Below are 25,597 nucleotides of genomic sequence, written 5' to 3'. Positions count from 1 at the left end.
AGAGATGAGCTGTTTTTGTTTTGGGAAACCAACTCCAGGGAGGTTTCGATTCTGGTTCCATTTTATCTGCACCACCCAGAGTTTTATAGGTCAGCCACCAGCACTGTATAATGAGCAATATCCCTAAAATTATTTCTCCCTCCAGCGCTGAATTTATTACCCCCACTTCTCACCCATAATCTGGGTCTATCAGCTGCCAGTACATTACTGCAAAACTGCTAAAATAACACTCGCTCTGGGTGGTGTATACTGTAAATATAAAAGGTTTCAGACCAACTGCTCCTCACAAAGGAAGAAGAAGAAGAAAAAAAATCAGTAAACCAGTTTCTTTTTAATTCATAGGTGTTCACACCCCCATAAACAAGAGTCAGAGCATGCTGAGAAGGAACACTGTAGGGTTTCAGGTTTAGGAATGAATGTCATGTCAAAGTGCATTTCACTACACGAACCTAGTTTTGTTGGAATACATTCATTTGAAAGATGAGATAAAAGAGGCTTTTTCTGTCTCCAGGCACTGTCTACTCTCCTGTCTCCACTCACTATACAGTAAGTACATTTACAGGGGAACCAAGCTACACAATGAAAATGCACTTTTCCTGAGAAAATTTGTGATGACAGTACCATGAATGTAGTGGGGGGGTATAAAGATGGGGCATGAGAGGTGAAAATGTATAGCATGAACCAGCTTTTCATGCTGGGGATAGTACTATATATTTCACTAGGCATTTAGTAAAGAGAACACAAGAGGTTACATGTGATGCTATGAAAACAAGCTGTGCTGCTGGTTTATGACACTGTTTTCACACCAAGTGTCTCTCTTGGTCCCTCTTTCTCTCTATGGTTTTACCCTTGAGTTTGAATTGTAAATCTGATTCACTTTTCTATACGTTGACGACTCTTTACTTCGCAAGCCATTCATGCGCCGCACCAACTGGACGCTTTCATTCCCAACAGTCAGAGTCTGTGCCTGTCCCCAGATTGTCAGAACAGATAGCAGTAGTGAGAATGGAAATAGCACAATAGTGAAAGAAAGAAAGAAAGAAAGAAAGAAAGAAAGAAAGAAAGAAACCACAAACAGAAACAAAAGAAGAATGGCCCAGTGAGAGAAGACCATCATGCAAAACCACATGGCTCAGTTCAAAAGGAAATACATTGTGAAAGTCAAACAAACAAATAACAGTGGAAATAAAAAAATAAAAAAGATGTCTTAGAAACTTTATTCCTCATTGTGAAACACTAGCATCAGGGTTCCTAGGAAAGTCAAGCAAAACCAACCCAAATGGATAACTGCCCTTGTCTCATTTGACCTTCTTTTATTACAAAAAAAAAGTTTCCTGTATCTTTCACATTTGATTTATTTACAAGAATCAAATTAGCAAAGAGTAAAGACAGGTCTTCACAGCAAGTGATCCTAGACCATAAAAACATAAGACTGGCCATACTGGGTCAGACCAAAGGTCCATCTAGCCCAGTATCCTGTCTTCCGACAGTGGCCAATGCCAGGTGCTTCAAAGGGAATGAACAGAACAGGTAATCATCAAGTGATCTATCCCCTGTTGCCCATTCCCAGCTTCTGGCAAACAGAGGCTAGGGACACCATCCCTGCCCATCCTGGCCTAATAGCCATTGATGGACCTATCCTCCATGAACATATCTCATTCTTTTTTGAACCCTGTTATAGTCTTGGCCTTCACAACATCCTCTGGCAAAGAGTTCCACAGGTTGGCTGTGTATTGTGTGAAGAAAGAAGAAAAGCACAACTACTGTATAACTATTGCTATTGCTGATCAATACACACACTTTTAGACCTGTGTAGTTATAGTACTGTCACTTGCTAATGTTAGCCTGTTAACAACTCATTCCCCTCCAGAGAAGTCAGTATTTCTCAAACTGGAATTACAATACAAATAAAACAGCTTCTGCTGCCACCACATTACTCTTGGAAATAAAGGCCTCCAGTGGTAGCAATTCTGGCACACATGCCTGCAGATTTGGAATTGTATCTTACACATACCTACGGGGTAATTGAATCTTAATGGGAATCTCTATTCACCTGACAATAGCACTAGATCCGAGGACAAGACTGGATTCCTTCCAAGACCACCCCGTAAGTAACACAGTAACACTTTAACTACAGCTCATTTGTTAAACAAAACTCTCCAAACACAAATGTTTCTGTTCCATTGTTGTCAGCCCCTTTCCTGCCTGATACATTTATACAACCTACTATAAACTCAAACACAGGGTTAAACTTGAATGTTCCTACTGTGATGACTAAGGGTACGTCTAAAATGCAGCTGGGAGTGTGCTAAAGCTAGAGCACTAAATATAGCAGTGTAGCTAGGACGGCGGCTCAGGCTGGTCAGCCAGGGTAGACTTGCACTCAGGCAGCTACCCTGCTATTTTTAGCACACAAGCTCAAGCAGAGCTAGTGTGTGTTTGTCTACCCATGCCAGGAAGCATGCTTCCAGCTGCACTGGAGACAGCTTTAGATATAAAGAAGTTGTATAATGCAAAGTTCTTATAATTGTGGGAATGAGCTCTGCTGTCCTAGAATTGAATGTAATGCCTATTTCCAAGTATTTCTGTCTCTTATATTACAATAAAACTTCAGGAAAGATATTTCTGTTTCCTGAATAAATAGGAAATGCTCACAGATTGGTATTCAGGATAAAACAAGTTTCTGATCTAAGTTTCAGGTTAATGGTATGGGATGACTTGATCCTTTGGATTGTTTTTTGTTTGTTTGTGTTTTTAAGCAATTTCAGGTCTGTATAGGTCAACAAATTGCAAAGTAGTAGAATCTGGACAAGAAAGATCAATCCCTGGTCCTGATCTCTCTCTTACCAGTTTCACACATAACTCCACTGAACACAATGGAATCATTCCAATTCCAACCAGTACAAATGAAGCAGAATGGTGATTTTTCCTATACTAGATTTAAAAAGAAACCAAAAAACCTTCCATTTCAATGCTAGTAGCAGTACAGTGGGAGCATTAGACAAGTCTCAGGAAGGTTCTGGCCTCAGCAGGTCTAGAAGGCACAGAGGTAAAACAAAACAAAACAGAACAAAACAAAACAAAAAATGATGCCCTGTTTATAGTAGCACTCCCAGTTTCCTGGCTACCAATGAAGTTGCATCCATGGTAGTGTAAAAATTGAAGATTAAAAATATCTACAGCCTAATATATCTGGTATTTAACACATGAAGTCACAATTGCCTCAGGAAGTCTGGTTGGAGAATGAGACGCATAGGATCAATGACCAATCCACGGACACCTATTTATAAGGGTAATGAACTGCGGATGGAACCTGTTGCAAGTTTTCAACTCCTTTTTTCAAGGAGTAATCAGTCACTGGAAAGTAAGCTTTAGAATGTGAGTTTAAAGTAGCAGTACCTTGTTTTGTCTCTTTTGTCTTCTTCTAAGCCTCAGAAACTCCTTGTGCTGCCTTGAAACAAAGTTGACTGCTGCATATTCCAGTAATGCAGCAAACACAAAGAGAAGGCACACAGCCATCCAAATGTCAATAGCTTTTACATAGGAGACCTAAAAGAGAATAGAAACAGAATGCCTGATAAGACTCACATATGGAATCACAGTTCTTCTTAAATAGGAGATTATTATTACAGAAAACATCTACAACTACAAACACAAACAAACAGACTTCAACATAGCATGAGTTCCAGCTTTGTCTCCACACTATGTCTAGAACACTATAAAGCACACTGACACATCTAGTGGCTGAACAATATACTGCAAAGTGAACATCTGCACTCAATAAGTACTCACAGCTGTCTGGATGACAGAACAGGTAAGGACACATCATATCTGTCTAACTCTTCAGTACTTTTAGTAGACACATTGGCCAATTCTCTACAGTGGGCCCCTTTGCACATATTATCAAAGCTACTTTGTTTCTTTGCTATTGGTCACCTTTTCACACTTCTAACAGAGCCTGCCCATTTCATTTGTTTTTGCATATGAATAGCTTCAGCCTTATGAAAACCCATAGTGGTCTATCAGAGCATTTCCATTAATATCAGTGTGCTAAGGATGGCCCTATGCATGGAGGGCTTAGAAGGCCCTATGTGCAGAGGAATTAAATTGTGTATTTAAAGACTTGTAGAAAGGATATAGGGCTTTGTCCTGCATGACACTGGGCAGCATGCAGAGAATTTCAGAGATTCTGAGCATTGCTACTTAGCATTCACTGGAGGCTCACCTGCTGCCCAGAGCGTATGAGTCTAGTCAAGCTCACCACTCGCAGTGTGGCCAAACTAGATATGTCAGTAGGGTGAGATATGGTGGGGTTAGTAGCCTGGTATAAAGTTAGGAAACCAGGCATTTAAATTAGATGCAAAGTATGTGTATTTGAAGTTGCAGGCCACACCCTTGTAGGAATGTTCAGCAGCAGTATTTAGGCATTCTGCAAAGCATAGTGTAAACCCCTCCATGTTCCAGGCAATCTGGAAAACATGGGCCACAGGTTGACATATATTAATAATCAAGCCACTATAATTTCTTCAAAAACGTAGCTGTAATTGGCATTTCGATTGTTTGTTACCATCTTTAAAGGTGCAGCTTGTTTTCATGTAAAAATACCTTAGTAATCATATTAGGAATACACAAACACCTGGAATGTGCTGCCAGAGACATGGCATTGTGGGACATGAAGCCCCAAGGATCAGCATTTCTGACTGAGCAAATCCTATGCTCATGTGCATAAGGCACTGAGGGCAACATAATAAAGGAACTCCTGAGTTAGCCTTCCTGCCACTTATGTAGTGCTGCTGTAAATTGCATCCACACAGTTGCTGAGCTAGCTGGATTATTTTAACTCCATCTTGCTCAGCTGGAATCACACGAGTGGCAACAGCAGCATACTTGATAGCTGCCTAACTTGTGTTACCCTCTATTGACTCATCTGGCTGGGATGATTTAGTTGGGGTCAGTCCTGCTTTGAACAGGGGGTTGGACTAGATGACCTCCTGAGGTCTCTTCCAACCCTAATCTTCTATGATTCTATAAAAACAACGAGGAGTCCAGTGACACCTTAAAGACTAACAGATTTATTTGGGCATAAGCTTTCAGTGTGTTTTTTACCCACGAAAGCTTATGCCCAAATAAATCTGTTGGTCTTTAAGATGCCACCGGACTCCTCATTGTTTTTGTGGAGACAGACTAACACGGCTACCCCTCTGATATATAATTCTCTGACTCCCATGCCTCTGCATTACACAGTGCTCAATGAGGAAAAGAAAGCAATCACAATGTAATGCTACATTTAAAAAAAGCAAAAGTCCTATAATAGGGTAACATCAATCCCTTCATTTCCAAAGCACTATGCATCATTTTACATATGTAATCCTAGTAAAGTGACTGATGTAGCTAAAAACCCCATGTAATGCTTTGAAATCAATCTTTGTGCCTTTTTCCAAGTTCCCCAATATATGGAACAATCTCTCAGTCAGGCCCTTTCCCTCTGCTTGTTCAAATCCTTCTAAAGGACTCACTTCTTCTCCAGACCCATACAAACTAACTAACGGCAGTCACATTGTGGTGAAAAAAAAAAAAAAAAAGTAACATAAGAGGTCCTATGGGCTTCCTCCACTACAAGTCTATTTTCTCTTCCTTCAATTCTGCCCTATTCCTCACCAAACAGCACTATTTCTCCAGCCTCCTTGATTTCCATACCCACAATCCCAGCTGTTTATTTGCCACAGTCTGCATATGTGGTGAGATTTTTCCCTACTTGTGCCATTATCCGTCTACAGCGAGCTAATGCCCCAAGGTAATTCCTGGACACAAAAAACACAGAGGTTACCTTTGAAAACTTTCCACTTTTGCCCTTGATATCTAGTTCAATTTACCTTAGCATTTTCAGCATTTCCTGTAATTCCTTATATAGGAAATACTACAAATTCTGAGGAAATATTTTCTCTCTCTCTAGTGTAATTGAAAAGGTTTGGTTTTTTTGAAGAGTGACCTCCAGAAAACCTTTAAAAAGTCTTAGCACATTGGCTCACCCTACTCTAGAGTATTTTTAGAATTTGATGTTTGGAACCGTCGCCTTGTTCAGTTTTATCACATTCAGAAAGTCCATTAAGCATTTCTTGTATTTTTCTTTCTTTAACTCACTCAATTGCCATGTACCTTATGTTGCAGAGCTTCCCCTCTAGTGGCTTTTTTAGAGAGTTAATGGCTCCCTACCAATCACACCATAAATTATATAAATTATTCAGATGCGCTGTAAATGTTTTAGGATGAGTTAATGAGGAAAGTTTTTCAGAATGAGGTCTGTCTGCACCAAGAACCAGGCATGATAAGGCTGAACATAATAAATGTGACAGAGCAATTCCTCTTCCTTTTTAGCATTTACACCTTTCTTATCTTCTCTTAGTTGATATTTGGCCAAACTATACTAATTTCTGCTCTGACTCATACTTCTGCAAACCCACTGACTTCGTTGTAGTTCCCTAAGTTGTAAGTCAGCACAGAATTTGGCCCTTTAAAAATGTTTCCTCAAATTAATCCCCCAACCTCTTAATCATTTTAATTTTAATTCACTGAATTTCCTCCATCTTATATCTTGCTAAATCTATTCAAGTGCCATAAACTGAATGCAGCATTCTTCTTGGTTGAATGTGGGAGAAAGAATGGTCTTGGATCTTGTGGTTAAGGCATTGTTCTATCATTCACTGACTTGTCATTCATAGATCAATCCAGATGAAAGTTCAATTTCTGGCTCAGGACAGATTTCCTGTGTGACTTTGGGCAAATCATTTAGTCTCCCTGACTCAGTTCAGTAGGTGGTAAACTGGGGATTAAAGATACTTCCCTTTCTCCCAGGTGAGATGTGAGTGTAACTGCATTAATGATAGTAAATGCTTAGATGATGTAGTGATGAGAACCATATAAATACCTGCATTGTTAGATAGAATCGTATCAAAAACATACTCTCGGATTTGTGATATGAAGTACAAAATCATGTTAGGTCTTGTTTTTGCAGCATCTCACATTGCATGCCAAGATTTTTAGAAAACTGAATTTTCATCCAGTGGGAAATTTTGACACTTTGAAATTAGTTTCTGGTCCAAATTGGAAAATGTCATGGAATGAAAAATTCTAAAAAGTTTCAAATTGGAAAGGTGTCACTTTTGATCAAAACTAAACAAAAATAGTTAAGTCAATTAACATTTTAGTACAAAATGGTAACATTTTATGTCATTTCTTTTTAAGTTTTAAAAACCTAAATGACATTTTGTGTGACAACAAAACAAAAATTGTTGTTTTGTTTCAAAACATCAATTTGAAATGAAAATTTACATTTCCACATTTCTTTCCACAAAAAAAAATCAACAATTTCCACTGGAACTGACAATTTGCTTAATTCTTTGGTTTCAATGAAACCATATTTTCCTCACAGAAAAGCTTTATGAATGAAAAATTTCAGTCAGCTGTGTTTGCAAGCTGTCATAGGGTGACTGACCCCTTTAAGAGGAAGCAGGGTTCAGTTTACCTGTGATTTATAAACTGCCTCCCAGTTGGGGTTAAAAGAAGGCAACAGGACCTTATAAAGGGAGAGCAAGGAGACAGACAAGAAAGAGTTGCCTCACAATAGACCGAGTGAGATAGACAGAGAAGGGCAGGTGAGAGCTGCCTGAAGAGGAAAGGAGAGACCCAGGGGAGAAACAGGAGCAGAGAGGAGAGCTGAGAGGAGAGCTGTTAGGAAGAACAAAAGGTTGATTTGGAGGAATGGCCAGGGCCGCACAGAGGATTCAGGGGGTCTGGGGCAAAGCGAGGGATCTTGTACTCACTGGGCGGCGCTCCGAGTCTGCGGCGGCGGCATTTTGGCGGCGGGGGGCCCTTCAGTCGCTCCACGTCTTCGGCAGTGCTGAAGGGCCCCCTGCCGCCGAAATGCCGCCGAAGACCCAGAGCGACTGAAGGGCCCCCCTGCCGCTGAAATGCCGCTGCCGCCACCGCCGCAGACTCGGAGCGTCGCTGGGTGAGGAAAGGGATTCTCAGCCAGGGCTCGTGGGGCCCCTGTGGGGCCCGGGGCAAATTGCCCCACTTGCCCCCCCCTCTGGGCGGCCCTGGGAATGGCCAGGCTGGGGAAGCCCTGCTGAGTTACAAGAGTGCTTGTGAAGAGACCCTGAGAAACAAGGGGAAGAACCAACCTGGGTAGGAGAAGCTGAGCCCAACTCAGGAGGGTTGATGCTGGAAGGGTAGGACTCACAGGCAGGAAGCAGGCCTGAATGGAGGGCTGCATGAAATTGAGCCCAGATCAAGAGTTGATCCGGGGGGATGTTCTCTGGGCAGGGACAGGATTCACAGGTACGGATGCCTGGCTGAGTGAGTGGATGTCTTAGTCATGGGATTCCTGACTTGGGGCTACGTACCAGCCAAGAGTTGCAGGAAAGAAGAAAATCTGGGAGCTCTCAGTTGGATGTCCTGGAGAGTGTAGCCCTGGAACAAAGGCAGAAAGTGTCTGGGAACAGACTGGAGATGGACTCATGGGAGGGTGAGCTGGAAATTATGTCCTGGGAGAGGGCATGGAAAATGGCTGTGATTGTACCAGTTGTAGTTTGGGGGTTTGGAAGACTGGTTTTATCATGAGGGTTCTGTGAATGATTGTACATGCACAGGAATAAATTATACCTGGAAGCGGGCTTTTAAATTGGACACAGAGAGATTATATTTCTTTTAAGGCTGAACCATGGGGACAGAGATAGGTACAACTGTTGTGCCATGGCCTGCCACAGGAGGGAACTCAAGGAGGGACCAGCTTGCCACCCAAGCTAATATCTGTTTTGCTGCCCATTCTCACTTCAGATCATTTTTGGCTTACTATTTTCCAAGTGTCTCCCACATAGTAACTGTACTTATTTTGGGCCTAATGTATTAACTTGCATTTTCCCAATCTGAATCTTATTTTGTTAATTCAAGTCCATGTTCCTAACCTCCCTGATATATTGTGCTAGTCTCTGTCTTTGCAATACTTTCCAGATTATTATCATTTGTACCCTCTAATTTCAAAAGCCAGATTCTCTGGGTGATAGCCAGCATAAAATGAAGCATAACTGAAGACAATAAAGCGGTACCTACTTATGCCAGTACTGAACTTTGGCATCAAGTATATACTAGATTTGCCTTAGTAAATGCTTTAGCCTAGACCACCCCCTCCAATATTAAAGCTCATGGGATGGAACTCTGTGAGGAAATCTCCATGGAGATCACTTGCAGAGTTCTGTTCCATTGGGCGTGCTGGGGCCTACCCCCAAACCTGGCTGATCCTGCAGGAGGAGGATGGAAGGACAGGGCCATCCCTGGTGTAGATCCTGTACCTCCACACCAACTCTAGCCTCAGAAGATCCCTCTCTCTCCAGCAGTGCAGCTCCACTGCAGCTGTGCTACCAGAGTCCTCCTGGGCATGCTACTCCTGGAGCATGATAGTTGCAATTTTTAACTTTAAAATTCTTGTAAATCAGTGTGATGTGCCCAGCAGAGATAGCTACAACACTCAAGAACTGCCTAAACGTAAGAACTTAAACTGATTTTCAGAAGTGCCAAACACCCTCACTCTCAATAAAGTCAACACTTATTTAGGTACTCACATATGAAAATGTGGGCCCTAAATTTTAAGTTCCTAGATAGATATGGACACGGGTAGAATGACCACTGATGAAAACAACTCTGAAAGATGAAATAGAAGATACAACACCATGGTATGCTTCAGGAAACAAAGACCGCTAATAGGATTTTGAAACAAAAACACAATTGTTAAAAATCATACACAGAGCAACATGCTGACACTAACTTCCACTGCAAAAATATACTAACTTGAGAGGTACAATTTGACCAAGATCAAGGCCAGTATTTATCTTGAGAGATAATATACTTAAACATTTTTAAGATTCACTGAAACAAGAAATCAGTACATGCATTGTTATATACATTCTGAATGGCGGCATCAGAAACATCAGTAAATCTCTTTGCTGTGGTCACTAATTTCTGAAGTTTAATTTGTTCAAAATGGATATTAACTGAAGTCCAGAAAATTCTTTATTTTCCTCTGAAGAACCAAGCAGAATATGTGGCATTTACTTATTCTAGCTGATTGGTTCATCTGAGGTGAGTAATAATCTTCATTCAACTCAGCTGCTGCCAGCTAGGATGCTGTCATATTTGCTACCTGGTTGGACAGAATTGCTCCAGATCTTAGTATTCTTTGACCTTTGAATAGAATGACCTCGTGCATGGCTGTTTTCAAATAATGAGAAGTCAGAATCAATGAACCCCATTCTTCCATGTAAGCCAAATAATAACCACACAATTGACAACTGACAATATAGTTGTTGTGACTGATACCAGGTGTGTGTATGTGTACATGTATTTATTGTTTTTTCTACTCGATAGCACAAAAATAGTGCTATTGTTCAGATAACTACAGTACATTCTAACCCACATTTACCATACTGTAGTTTCTATGGTAGTCACAACTAAACGAACCATTAAAAGTGATCCAGTTCACTGAACCAAACAACAAGAACCTAAAATTAGAAAAAGTATGCCTAGGGCAATACGCTTTTTAACTCTTGATCTCTTCTGTTTGTGATTAGACAAAAGACTCACGTATTTCTTCCCTCTCATTCTGCTCCTCCTCTTCCCTAAGTTGTAGACTTCCTCCAAGGCATAATTTGGAGATAAAAGGCATTTGCTTATTTTTGTGACTGTCAGTCTCTCCGTGTTAGTAATAGATAAGTTAAACAAGTCCTTTGGTTAGTGACAATTGCCCTACCAACACTAACAACAACATCAGATTAAACAATTGAGCATGGGGAAATCAGATGCCCCATTACATTATGCTCACTCTTGTCCACACATACTGTTTTCCTAATCTGTTACTTGAGCACACGCTTATGGTCTTGGAAGGGTTAAGCATCATCATTCTTAGATGTAAGCCTGTCTGATACTTTTGGCATTATATTCAGAATTGCTACCTTCATCAGATCAAAGCATGTAAGCCAGGCAAGTGTGTTCTTTGTGGGTAGTTTTTAGATAAGATCATGTGACAAAAAGTATCTGAATGTGCATCCTATCAAATTATCCTCTTCGTATATTTGGAAAAAAAGACTGACAAACTGGATATTATGAGTGGCTTGCATTACCACACAATTGAACTAACTGGCCAACGGTCTGCATCCTGGGTTGCATGCCTCTGAGATCAAACCAGGCCCAAACAACCCAAAGCAGGTCTGAGACCATGAACAACCAACCGACATGATATTTTTCCTGTTCACATTATGCTGGGTTGAATGACTCAATCAATTCATTTTTCAATTTCAGATCAGTATTTGTAATCAAGTTCTAATTGTCCTGGATGGTCTGAGATGTCTGACCCAGAAACTTGTTTCTTTTCTGTTTTTTAATTAAAGTTAATTATGATCCAGCTGTATTTACAAACCTAAAGAGAATAAATTCAGCCTTTGGAATGAAGAAGCAGAAAACCAATTGACTGGGAGTATATTTGCCCCCTCAGTGCGCATGCGTAACTCCCAGAAGTGCTAATGACCACTATGCACTTGCAGCCAGGGTAGAACAGAATAGATAGCACCACACTTTATATTCATTTTCTCTGATGATGCTGATTGACAAGAATCACTTTCTGAAACACTGATACTAACACAGCAGATCAGAATGCAGTGGTCTCCCGTGCTGTTAGGGATATAAAGTAGCCTGTTGAATTACGGTTCAGATTGGCAGGGATTTGGATGTTTGGAAGCAGAGCCAAGTGATAGGGCTTTGTCTGCAAGTGGCAAACTTTGGGTAAAACTCCATTCTCACCTCTACTTTCTGATCTGCACTATAATATTTTCATCTGAACTCTACGTTCTCATTTGTACTCTATTACCAAGGGCTTTGTCTGCTTGAAACTGGGCTACCTCAAAGCCAGGCTCAGGGAAGGAATCCTCAGCGGCAACCGATGTTGCAGGGCCAGGTATCTAGCATAGGTGGCCTGACCATGACAATTGCTGAGGCTGATGAGAGGCGTGCGCAGACTCCTCCTCCATGAAGGATGTTTGGTGTCTGTTGTGCAGAGGCCCATTAACTATGCATTCATTTGTAGGGGATACATCTATTTTCTCCCTTCCACATTCCAGAGTAATAAATAAGTCACTTTTTTGTGGCATAAGGATCCCTTGGCTGGGTTCTAGGTAGCTCCCCTCCCGTTCCCCCCGCATGACAGAAATGCATGATTAAACAGAGAGGCCCGTGCTTCAAGATTTGATCCTTTGTTCCTAACCCACTGGCTGCTGCTAAACATACCAGGTGTGTGATAATATTCTGTATTTCCTGCAGCCAAAGTTCCAGCTTAACGAGCTTCTTCCCTCTGGATTGGAAAAGCCTGTATCTGAATATCGCCAAGCTGTAAAAGTGTCTGCAGGGGCTCCTCTCCACAGATGGAGGCAATCCAAAAGTACAGCTATAAAAACAACGAGGAGTCCGGTGGCATCTTAAAGACTAACAAATTTATTTGGGCATAAGCTTTTAATGGGTAAGAAACCCACTTCTTCAGATGCATCAAAACTACAGCTGTAAGCTTATGAGCAGGATTTTGCAGTTCCCTGAATGAAGAGTTGTCTTAGGAACTGTAGGACCACAGCATTGTAACCAGGGCTGGGGGAAATGGTTTGCATGGGAATCTGACCACACATGATCAAGACATGTTCAAGTCTGCTGAACCCAAACAAGGAAAGCTTAAGCTTACTTGATGTTTGCCGTACAACTTCATTATAGTGCAGCACAAACTCTCAGAGCAAATAAGGCTTGAGAGAAGCCACCCACTCTCTGCCCTCCCCTGTTTGGTGAAGAGTATATTCCACTGTCAGGGAAAAGATAGCATTCAGGGTCAGGCTCACTGAACTCTCCAGTACACACAAAACCCCTCCAGGTTCCCTTACCTCTACTTGTAAAGTGGTAGACCTGTGCTGTTACATCTAACATATCGGGTTGTCAATGCAGGTTGGCCACTTGCTGAGAGTACATACCATCTCACAGAGCACAAAGTCATGATGTCCTGTGGTAGATCCCCAGCTACTCATGTACTACATATGGAGTTAGTAGGTGTTTCCATTGCTTCTCCTTTCTACACTCCCTGGGCTACTGTTTTACTAAGATGACACTAAACTGGGAGGAGTGGTAGATACACTGGAGGGTAGGGATAGGATACAGAGGGACCTAGACAAATTAGAGGATTGGGCCAAAAGAAATCTGATGAGGTTGAACAAGGACAAGTGCAGAGTCCTGCACTTAGGATGGAAGAATCCTATGCACTGCTACAGACTAGGGACCGAATGGCTAGGTAGCAATTCTGCAGAAAAGGACCTAGGGGTTACAGTGGACGAGAAGCTGGATATGAGTCGACAGTGTGCCCTTGTTGCCAAGAAGGCTAACGGCATTTTGGGCTGTATAAGTAGGGGCATTGCCAGCAGATCGAGGGACGTGATCATTCCCCTCTATTCGACATTGGTGAGGCCTCATCTGGAGTACTGTGTCCAGTTTTGGGCCCTACACTACAAAAAGGATGTGGAAAAATTGGAAAGAGTCCAGCAGAGGGCAACAAAAATGATTAGGGGTTTGGAGCACATGACTTATGAGGAGAGGCTGAGGGAACTAGGGTTATTTAGTTTGCAGAAGAGAAGAATGAGGAGGGATTTGATAGCTGCTTTCAACTACCTGAAAGGGGGTCCCAAAGAGGATGGATCTAGACTGTTCTCAGTGGTAGCAGATGACAGAACAAGGAGTGATGGTCTCAAGTTGCAGTGGGGGAGGTTTAGGTTGGATATTTGGAAAAACTTTTTCACAAGGAGGGTGGTGAAGCACTGGAATGGGTTACCTAGGGAGGTGGTGGAATCTCCTTCCTTAGAGGTTTTTAAGGTCAGGCTTGACAAAGCCCTGGCTGGGATGATTTAGTTGGGGATTGGTCCTACTTTGAACAGGGGGTTGGACTAGATGACCTCCTGAGGTCCCTTCCAACCCTGATATTCTATGATTCTATGATTCTAAAGAAGAAGAAAGACATTTTGCTCACCAATATGATTCACCATTGCCCTGCAGTGCCAGTATAAAGGGTAACCAAATATCGTTGGTGCAAGAGTTCCTCCAAGGATGTCACAGAGTCAGTTTTGTGCCTCGCTCCCCACAGTAGGCCCAGGGACAAGTCAGAGCTGGCATGGACTGGTGTGTGTGTGTGTGTGGGGGAGGTATGTCGCGTGCATAAGGGGGATGGGCCAAGGCATTCTTATGTCCAGGTAATTCTGCAATGGCTCATAGGGGCTATTGCAGTCAAAGTGTAACTCAGAAGAATGTCAGGGCCGACCTAATCTGTGCCAGGTAAGAAAATGGCTTTGGTTGCCCTGGAATTGGGCACAAGCTGCCTCCCTTTTGCCTCCTCAGGGATCAGTGAAGGCCTGAAGTTTTACCAGCAACGTAATGAGTCACTTTATCTCTTTCTTTAACTCTCAACACTTTAAAGAAGCTCAGAAAACACACTGCACAGGGTTTTAAATCATGTACCTTGGGTTTTGAAATCACAATTCTTTCCTGACATTTTAAAACACTCACATTTGTTTACTAGAAAATTCTATTCACAGGACACGCTAATTTTGGTACAGAAGATGACAAATGTTAATTGTGAGCAGGTGTCATGCCCACCCTACTTTCGGGACACTGGTTTTATTGGTAAATCAAACAACAACAGCAGGACCTCTCCCTGAGTTTTCTCGGCAACACCAGTTGGCCCTATGGGTTCCTGCAGCACCAATCTCTTTCTGCCTCTAGTTCCTTCTGACCAGAGAAAAGGTTCACACCCACCTCTCTGGTAGCCAGCTGAAATTTATAAGCCACATCTTCCGTAATAAATCATCAGAGTTAGCAGCAACATGCAGTGTTCTAATTCCTGTATGGACCAAAAGAAGAGTCTTGTATCTCTATGCAGAATTGTAGAACATACCACCCTGGTAAGAATATATTTATTATAATGTATATATTAAGGATAAGTATGTCTGAAAAATTGTTGTTTAAAAATAATGGCCCTGCTAGCAGATTGAAGAGAGGAGTGACACATGGCTAGAAGAGAAAAACTTCAAAGCTATATTTAAAAGATATCTTTATGGCTGATAAGTTATTAATAGATGTCAGGAATTTCAGTAACACTTCCACTATCATTCTTTATTAGCGCTGCAGTGAAGTGTTTGCCTTGTTGGTGAACTCTCGTAAATGCTTCTCACATAAGCTGACATTTACTCACCTGCCATTATGAGTCCACAACGCTTGTGATGAAAAACAAACAAATTAAAAATCAGGCCACCAAGCCAGAAGAAGATCCAGAGAAATAAAAACTCCTGCATGAAAGAACATCACATTGGGAGGGAGTAGACTATACTTAGTGGTTATTTAAATCAGCGGTTCTCAAACTTGGGCCGCCACTTGTTCAGGGAATGCCCCTGGTGGGCCGGGCTGGTTTGTTTACCTGCCGCGTCTGCAGGTTCGGCCGATCGCAGCTCCGACTGGCCGCGGTTCGCCGCTCCAGGCCAATGGGGGCTGCGGGAAGTGGCGCAGGACGAGGGATGTGCTGGCCGTCCTTCCCATAGCCCCCATTGGCCTGGAGCGGCGAACCACGGCCAATGGGAGCCACGATTGGCCGAACCTGCGAATGCGACAGGTAAACAAACCGGCCTGGCCCGCCAGGGGCTTTCCCTGAACAAGCGGAGGCCCAAGTTTGAAAACCACTGATTTAAATAACAATGCTCAGAATTTCTATAGCTCTTCCTACCAAGGGTCTTACAGTAATTTACAAACATTAATTATGCCTCATATTATCCCTGCATGACGAGAAAGTACTATTAGCCCCATCTTACAGATGGGAAAATCAAGGTAGAAATTATTACTAAACAACTGGCCCAGGTCCACATGGAAAGTCAGCAACACAGCTGGGAATAGAAAACCAGCTTTCTTGCTTATCAGACTAGTGCTTTAAACACAGGGCTATCCTCACCATCCAGCTACAATTTGCTGAGCACAACTTTTAGGAATTCTGGGGAGCTGCTGAAACGCAGGGTAACTTTCATGGTAAGATCACTGCATCATGAACTCATTCCAAATGGGATTTGGGAGAAAATTAGTATTTGTGAGGTAAACAATCCCAGATTACAAGAGGGAAAGGAACCCTCAACATAAATATGTTCAGTGCTTTTTGATTGTTTATGGTACTTTTCTCTATGCTATGACATGAGACCAGTCAAGCAGTAAAGAGATATTCGAAAGGACTTTCCATTTTTTAAAGCACAGGCTACAGTAACACTTAAGTGCTTCTTTCCTCACTGCTGCAGAAGATATATTTTGCATAAGGTCTCATTTTCACTTTAATTTTTATTTTGTAAACATATTTGTCAGGTTCACAACACTTTCCCTTCCTAAAAAGCCCCTTGAACCGAATGTTGTTCCAACAACCAAACCTTTGATTATAGTTCAGGATGCTTAAGTGCAGGACCTGCTGACACAATCACTTGACAGCAAGGAAATATCCATGTAAAGGAAGCTTTTTTAACATAATACCTTAACACTCACATGTGGCAACCAGTTGCACAGACATGGAGCTCCACCTGCAACTCTCTTGTCCTTCAGCATATAAAAACAAACACTGCACACACCAAATTCCTGTAATTCACTAAAACCATAATACCACCCTGATCATTAACATTCGTTTGTTGTAAACATGTGCATTGGGCTGCTGTCTGATGTTATATGGGCAAAGTCTAAGGTCTGAGTTCAGATTCTATGTTAGGGTGTCAGTGGGAGGAATTTTGTTGTGTGCTTTGTGCTTCTTTGTGTGTTTTAATGTGGGGGGAGAGGGAAAAAAAGGTTAGAAATGTTATAAAAGGAAAAGCAGCAGGATTGGAACATGGATGAAAGTGTAGACACGGGAGATGGAAGAATCAGAGGTGATCCCCCAAGATGTGGCCCCGAGTGAAAGGAGAGATGATAGTGTTGAAAGAATCATGTTCCCATTCCTCATGAAAACATTACTTTTTTCAAAAGCCCACTCAAGTCATTCATGAGTACATTTGATCTGAAGATCTGTAAGTAAATTTGCTCCCTCACATCTCTATTCTTTTTCCCACCTCAGCCCAAAGGGTTTCTCCCTCCTCCCACCCACTCCACAGCCCCAACTCCTCTCAACAGGTGCTTTCGTCCTCTCCAGCTGGAGGCTGAACTGAGGAAGAGACGGTAGCTTAGCAGAAGAAGAGAACATTACTCTTTCTTCTCTGCCCAGTGCTCCCCTTCGTATCTTCTTCTGGTCTCTTGCAGGTTTAATGACTGACCACACCTACATCCATGTAGCCTATCTAGCTACTATATGAGCCCCCTTCACTTTAGTGTAAGAGCTCCTCTCCTTTCATGATGTGTTCATCAAAAATCTGATGAGGAAGGCAGAGGCAAAATCTTCTCATTCCCCAGCGTGCAATGGGCAACAGCTGGAGATATTCAACCTCTTCAACCTAGGGGACTATCTTTGGCTCCCTTTTTTTTTCTCAGTTGGCTAGACTAGCTGCAGCATGATGTCTCCGTCTTTGCAACAGCTCCTGTTGTCCTAAAGACAGCAGGAGGCACCGTAGAGAGAGAGACCCAGTCTGCTGCTAGTGCTGATGGTTGATAAATCGCCACCTCCTTTATTTCCTACTTTACAAGGCCTCATGACATCTCAGCAGATCACAACCTATCGTTTGCAGTCCCCCACCTTAGTTCTATATATCATTCTTAGTCTGAAAACACTTGAACTTGTTTCCATTATGTTTGTGAATATACTGGCTCATTAGGCCATTTCTAGACACTGAAGAAAACGCACAAGCTAGAAATAACTAGGTAAATGTATTTTGTGGAATGAACTTTAATTGTGCAGAATGGAAAACACAGAATTTTAGATGCAACCTAATTCAAGGCTAATGCATAGAAACAAAGCCTTGGTTTTGTATGGATTTTCTGACGGGATAGACTTGTATCATATTTGATCAGAATGTTCTATACAGTTATTTTCAGAAGGTCCCAAGTGGATGGCTAAGTAGCATTATAAATAGTTTGTGAACACTGATTTTTAACCATATGGACTCTACACATTGCAGTGGGGCATGTCTCTCAATCTTTAGCAGAGTTTAGATTTTACTTTTAATGCAATACATATTTGACAGTGACATGGAAAAGCCTGGAAAGACTTCGCATGTCGTTGTCCAGCTATACCAAAAGGACAGGAGACACTTGATATGGTTTTAATCAGGCTGCAACTTTATTATTAGATGTCTGGAACTACCCGGCAGATAAAAGTGTACAGTGCAGGTAACCCCATGTTCATTCAGTAACTCCCCAGTGGGCTTTCCCCAGCCCCCACTCTTTTCCCATCCAGGTCCTTCAGCCAACCCATTGCTGGGACCTTACCATCTACTTCCCTCATAGGAGGGTTAAGGTGGGCTAGGAAAGGGGAGTTGGCTCCCTGCCTTACCAGTCATAGGAGCCCCCCCTCACCCCATTCCGTTGCTCTAACCAACACCTCCTTTCTAAGTCCTTTACCAAGGCCTTCATCTGGTCACTGTACCTTCCCTGTGGAGTACCTGCACTGGACATCCACCCCACACTTACATCATGAGTTGCAACATACAGCCTAATTCCCTTCATGCCACAACTTAACAGAGCCCTCCCCAAACACACTGTGGGGAAGGTGACCCCCCCCCCACACACACACACACTCCACCTAGGCCAATCTGATGGTGAGGGGGAAATTCCTTCCCAGCCCCCTAAAAAGGGGCAGCTAGCACTATGCCCACAGCAGGTCTTGGTATTTCACCACCTAAAAGGGAGGGAGGCAGGGTACTGCCTCAGTCTGCTCCATGTAAAAGGGGGCGTCACCACACAGGGCTGCCTGTTTTAAATCTTTCCACCCTTCCAGTTCTCAGGGGATGAGTCTGCATCACCAGGCTGACCTCTGCTCCCCGTTTTGCAGCAGTTTCTGACCTCTCCCTCTCCCCCCCCACCGCAGCCATAAAGCACTGTTCTCCTTCCTTCGGCCAGCCAGACAATTTCCTCCCTGCTTAAAGGTATGGTGCGGTCATTCTGAGTGAGAAGAGATTGAAATGATCAGGACTATTAGGAGACTAATAAAAAAGGGCATGATAAAGGTATATTAAATAATGCATGTTATAAGAAAGGTAGGTCACATGCTTCTAGTTACTGCTTCTCATAACAAGGACAAGGGATCAGTCAATAACATTGAAAAGCAGAATTTAGGGAAATACTTCCTCTTACAGAATGCTTAATTAGACAGTGGAACTCATTATCACAAGATTGCATTCAGACCAAGCGCTCAGTAGGATTAAAAAAGATATATCAATGAGAACTCCACATTAATATTAGATAGGACAAAAATAAGAGCTATAAACCTTTATGTCCCACAGCATAAGCCAACCACTAACCAGAGCAAGGAAGAAACTATCCCTATGGCTAGGTTATACTACAGTTGTCCATTATGGAGTTTGGGTACTTCCTCTAAAGGATCTGGCACTGGTCACTGTTGGAGATAGGACACTGAACTATATGAGCAAATCCTCTGAGAAGCCAATTCCAGCATTCCTATGAAAAATAGCTGGGAACTAAGGAAAGAAGAGTCTATTGAAATTTACCAAGCTGGAGTTTAACTTACAAACCATTCAGAAATATTGCTCCATGACTGATTCCCTCCTCTTACCTCTTCAGACCACATTGAGACAAAGCCTCCTATGGAGAAGAGCAATTCCCTTGTTATAAGCTGGTATACCTCTTTAATTAACTTCAGGGCTTTACAGAGACAAACAAGATTAAAACACAGTTTGAGAAGGCTTTCAACACTTCCATTTATTATAAATGATATTGTTTAATCACAGATTTCTCATGCTTAGGCTTTGGGGTTTTTTAAATTGGTGTTTTGTTGTGGTTTGGTGTGATTAGTGCAGAAGCCTTGTAATAACCAAATAATATGATAGTCTAATCTAATAATTTGTGCATGCATATGATGTTCAGGGGAATTATTAAAAGTATTTTCTCTCATTACAATGTTAGCAAAACCAGGAAGCCTTGTTACCTACCTAGGTTTTAGGACCGTGACTTTTCACTGCAAATATGTTTAATGAAATTGTATGCAACAGACTGTAGTTGTATGTTAAAATAATTAACTCCACTGAATGACCCTTTAAAGGGACCTTGTCATTTCCTGGTTTTTTTATTGCAATTTTCTTAAAACAAATTTTGGTTTAAACTGAAAACCACAACCCCTGATTACAGACAAGGACCAGATATGTGTTAGCCGGACAAGCCTTCTACTTTCATTGATTGAAATAGAATACGGGTACTGCTAAACCGTCTCCTTCCTAATAGTTTTGTATTTCAGGTCACTAGGACAACAAATTGGAACAATTTAAGGGTGTAGTCTGTACATCATTGCACATTAAGATGGGAATATGCCTCTTAGCATGCATCCCTGATGTATAACTCCCCATTAACACAGAGAGACAGAATAATATGAAGAATCGTGAACACAAGTACCATTGCTCAGAATTCTTTGATCTATCACATCATTTGGTGCTTAATTTGATATTTCTGAATTTCAAAGCCATCTTCCTCCCTCCTCTCCCAATGTAACATTTTGAAATACAATACCTTCTTACGTATACTAAATGTCACGGAGGCATTGTCATACAGTTTATGCCTAAATACCTAGTATTTGCTAAGAAGATCTCACCATCTAATCTAGTAATTTACTTCTGGCAATGACCAATACTTGACACTTAGAGGAAGCGTTCTTCTACAATGTACTTGGCTGACTGGCTTGTCAGAATTCGATTTTTATTTTTTAGATAATTTTGACAGATATCAATGTTGATTTTAAAGCATTTTTTTAGATTTGCATCAATTTAAATTTTCATAGTTATACAAAATTATTGGTTTTAATTTTTTTTTAATTTTTATCTATTTAAAGTTTCACAGTTATAGGAAATTTATGGTGGGATCAGACAATGGGGGAGTCAGACAATAATTAAGGAAAACAGCTGTTGAGACTTAAAAAGTTAAAGCTTATATCTGTTAAAGCACAAATTGTCAACATCACATTTCAAAATATACAAAGTAAACACCTTAAATAAAATTCTAATATATTTCTGAAGCAGCATTTTTCTTACTTTGCCTATCAGTAGATTTTGATTATTATTGGTGGAAATATTTTTTTTGTCGGTTGTGCTTGCATGGTGAAATTGATGTTTACCAGCATTTCCCAATAAAAATCTAATCCTTCCAAGTCTACTAATAGGGAAGTTATGATCATAAAAGAATTACCTGTAATAGATGTTCAGATAAATATAAAATGAAATTTCATAGGTTACTGACATAACTGCTGACATGATGTGCTTTTCTCATGGTATTTGCAGCTCACTTTTCCAGTTTGAAAAATAATCATTACTTTTGTTTTTGTTTCTTTTGAAACATTTTTGTAATTACTGTTTTGGTCTGTGAATTGTTTTAGAGGTTTTTTTTAAATCACAAAATCCATGCTAAAAAGTCTTCTTGTAACCAGCCAGATTCTTTCCACATATATTAATGAGCCCTTCTCAGGGACATTAGGCTACAAGGATTGACCTGCTCTTTGTATAGCTCTGCTACTTTGCATTGATCACAGCAGAGTTTAATGTTTATCTTGGCTTCATTAAACACCGAGGATTAGCAGATGAGTCCAGGTTGACATGGTTTCATGAGCTGTAATATACCTTCAACACCACCAAATTGCTGCTGATGTAAAAAAGGTAAATATATGTGTTATCATTTATGATTTACATCATTATATGTGGGTATATCCACTGATGTCCACCTGTCAATATCTCTGTGTATTTTTCACAAAGAATTTCTTGCAAGTGCAAACTGGAGTACAAACCAGTATATAACCTATTATACAATGCTACATATACAAACTGTCTATTTTTGAAGTCTGGACAATTAAGAACAGTATTAAGAATGAAAAGTGGATAATTACTATCATATATTGTTTAATTACTGCTTTTATTCATACAGATCCCACCCAAGACCAATATTTCATGGGGGAGGGCGCATTTTGCTAACAGCAGTAGCAGTGGTATGAACCCATCCATGCAGTTACAGTGTTTTCAACTAGTGAGCCTGGAGAACATGCATAGGGAATTGGGATATGATGTTGGACTTCAATTTGTACATAGTTTCAATATTGAGGAAGAAAGAAGAACTAGTAACAACTTCATAGTAACACGAGGCCCTTCCTGGTAACAAATAGAGAGCAACATAAGAACCCCTTTAACAGCACAAACAGCAACTATTAATATACAGAATTTATGGCAGGATATTCATGAGCACTGCATAAGCTAAGTCACTGTTTCCACTATGTGCCAACGATATCACTAGCACTATAGGACTTTGCAAGACAGCAAATACTCCATAAAGAAACTGCCTCAGCTCTTAAAAGTTTTCTGCCACCTACACAGACTTTTGTGCTGCTAGACATCCTATTTAGGCTAATATTGCCCCTTGGGCAGTGGATCAACTGTTTTCAGGTTCCTTTCTTCTCCTCAGAAGAAGAAATGATGATGGAAGGAGAGGGTCTTTGGGGAACTTTCTGATTTTTTTTCAGGCTTTACCCTTATTCTCTCTGCTCCCAAATAATGCCATCATTGAATGAATATTTCCTTGTTTAATTGAACAACTGTTCTCTCCCTCTCTACCCAAATGTTACCTTTTAATCTCCTTTTATAGTTAGAGAACTAGTTTCCTTTTTGAGCAATAGTTCAGGACCAATGCTTGGAAAATATACTTTAGTCATAAATGCAGCTATATAGTTCTGTGAACTTTAAAACAGTCTTTCCCTTACAGTTTTAGCAACGGATGTCTTGCAAATCTTGAAACTACTGGTGATCAATGCCTTACAACATTTGAGAGCTGGATTTCCAAGTATTCAAAAGGTATAAATAACTGGTTTCTGTCTCTAATGAATCTTGAGATAATTACTTGAATTATGTTAGAATTCAAGTAGAAAAGCTGGTAATCAGAATGACATGATTTTAAGGTCTCATAATTTGCAACGTGCCAGTAATAATAATGAATGCTTATAGTATATGAAATCTCTGTTTTCAAGAAGCATAAAGCATTACATTCTAGCGGTGGGTGTTCAGTAAAATAGCAGACTGCAAAACTATGGCATGGGCATATTTATTTCTCAGTCTAAAGGTACTTTTCTGGCACTGGTCCAGGAGTGAATATAATAAATCCCAAACCAGTGTTATTTTCAACCTTTACTTCTATTCTCTAGTGACCCATGTCTGAGGCTCCCAGAAGACTCTGCCCCCAGCTAAACACTTTCTTTCTTTTTTAAACTTCTTTAGTGAGTCCCTGCATAGCAGGTCACACAACCTCAGATGGAATTTCTCTCTCCCCCAATCCCGTGAGCCTGACCCAAAATATACATGTGAAAAGATGTCATAATTGCAATTTTTAAGGGAGTCTATTGGGGCTTCTTTACCTGACCTTAAATTTTCTGGTGAACAGCTCACTGTAGTTCACTTCTCATCATCATCACTGTCATTAATGGGCTCATCTTCATTCATGTGTAGTAGTGGAATCTCCTGTCTCCATTTCTACCCTTAGGTAATGGCACGATACCCATCATTTGTGGGTAGTGACTGTTTCTTTCAATACCGCATTTGTCTTCATTGAGAAATGTAACATATTATCTACATCGCTTTTTTAGTTGTGTCAAGACAAGTGAAGTAAAATGATGATGCCTTAGCATCTGAGAAAACCTGATGTCATGGCAACATGTCATATTATGCAGCCCTATTAAGGTGTTTTTCGTTCAGCAGTTGGCAACCAAATAAAAACATGCACTCACCTCTCCATATAAACACCTTTTGTCAACAGATTCCTGGCCAGACTACAAGACTCCAGTTGTACCACTCACAAAGCTTACAGGCTTTGCTGGAACAGGGCCAGAGTGCTCATCACATGGCAAGATTGAGCCCCAACAGAGCCATGCCAGCAAAGACGACAAGGTGACCTTTGACAAATGGAAGTCCTTGCAATATTTCTAGGTGCTATTACTTTATTTGTTTTCAATAACACCAAGCAGAAGCCTCATTTGAGTAGATCTAAAGGAACAGTAGCCTCTGATGCCATTTCAAATGATTATTATTTTCTTTTGTCAAAGTGTTAGTGCCTTGCCTAAAGCAGATAGGAGAAACTCAGATCCCTCTTTGCCTATATGTATATTTTTGTCTATGGTAGTGCACACCAGAATAATGACCCAGATCCTGAGTTGCATCAAGGGGGAAGGTGTAAAGGTGCCACTTACACTCAGTGATTCTCAGCTGGCCCAGTCTTGAGCCAGTCCCCTACCTGGTTGCGGTTCTGTACACTGCACTTGTAAGGATACTCTGACCCCCTTTCCCATGCTTATGCTCCATTCACTGTGATGCGGGTGGGCCGGGGGTGGGGGGGGGAGCATAGGAACCATTACAATGACTCTATGCCACCCAAGGATCTCACATTGGTGACTCCTCAAGTAGACAGGTAAACTGTCTTTAGGGCTGTTTTGTGGTGCTGGAATGGTGCAAAGCCACCTTGTGGCTGAGGAAGCATCCCAAAGTCTTTGGTTACTTTTGCTCCCATTTACCAATGTTTGAAAAACGACACCCATGACCCTTGGGTGAATAATGATGACACATTTACAACTGGAGACTTCTTCTCTTTCATTCTTTTACTGAGCAGGGCAAATGTGAATCTTATCTATATCAGTCAACTTGTCTTCCCAAGTAAAATATAACAGACAGTTTGCACTAATGCTAAAAGTATTTGTTTTTTTTTTTATGGAGAACAGGCACACTCCTTTCCTTTTATAGCTCCTGATCTCATTTTGAAAAACAATTTTACAAGAAGAAACTCTTAGGGTATGTCTACACTACGAGAGTAGTTCGATTTTAGTTAAATCGAATATGTGCAATCGATATTAGAAAGTCGAACGTGTGTGTCTACACTAAGGACAGTAATTCGACTTTGTCAGTCCACACTACCAGGGAAAGCGTCGACATTGGAAGCAGTGCACTGTGGGCAGCTATCCCACAGTTCCCGCAGTCCCCGCTGCCCAGTGGAATTCTGGGTCGAGCCCCCAATGGCTTCTGGGTAAAAAATTGTGGCGAGGGTGCTTTTGGGTAACTGTCGTCATCCGTCAGTCACTACCGCCCTGCCTCCCTCCCTGAAAGCGCCGGCGGGAAATCAGTTCGCGCACTTTTTGATCAGTGACAGCGCGGACGCCACAGCACTGCGATCATGGATCCCGCTGCGACCATCGCTGCAGTTGTGGCCGTTCTCAACGCCTCGCACCTTATCATACACCTTTCCCAGAGGCAGATGCAGAGAAATCAGGCGAGGAGGCTACGGCAGCGGAGTGAGGGCCTGAAGTCGGAGAGTAGCACAGAGCTGTCAGAAACCACGACACCCAGCG

General features: G+C 41.5%; 1 protein-coding gene across 2 annotated transcripts in view; it reads right to left on the bottom strand.

Annotated features, from left to right (window-relative positions):
- Positions 1-25,597, bottom strand: part of LOC113406148 (glycine receptor subunit alpha-2) — a 162,624-nt gene that overhangs the window by 36,282 nt on the left and 100,745 nt on the right. For both annotated transcript variants that reach the window (XM_026649104.1, XM_026649107.1), the window contains exon 8: positions 3,400-3,549. In XM_026649104.1, the coding sequence (XP_026504889.1) occupies positions 3,400-3,549 (150 nt within the window). The remainder of the gene's footprint in view (positions 1-3,399; positions 3,550-25,597) is intronic.

Source organism: Terrapene carolina, unplaced genomic scaffold, assembly GCF_002925995.2.
Source record: "Terrapene carolina triunguis isolate 2854851 unplaced genomic scaffold, T_m_triunguis-2.0 Scaffold23, whole genome shotgun sequence".
Taxonomy (NCBI): domain Eukaryota; kingdom Metazoa; phylum Chordata; order Testudines; family Emydidae; genus Terrapene; species Terrapene triunguis.
The sequence above is the reverse complement of the archived record's forward strand: the minus strand, read 5'-3'. Positions and strand labels throughout refer to the sequence as shown.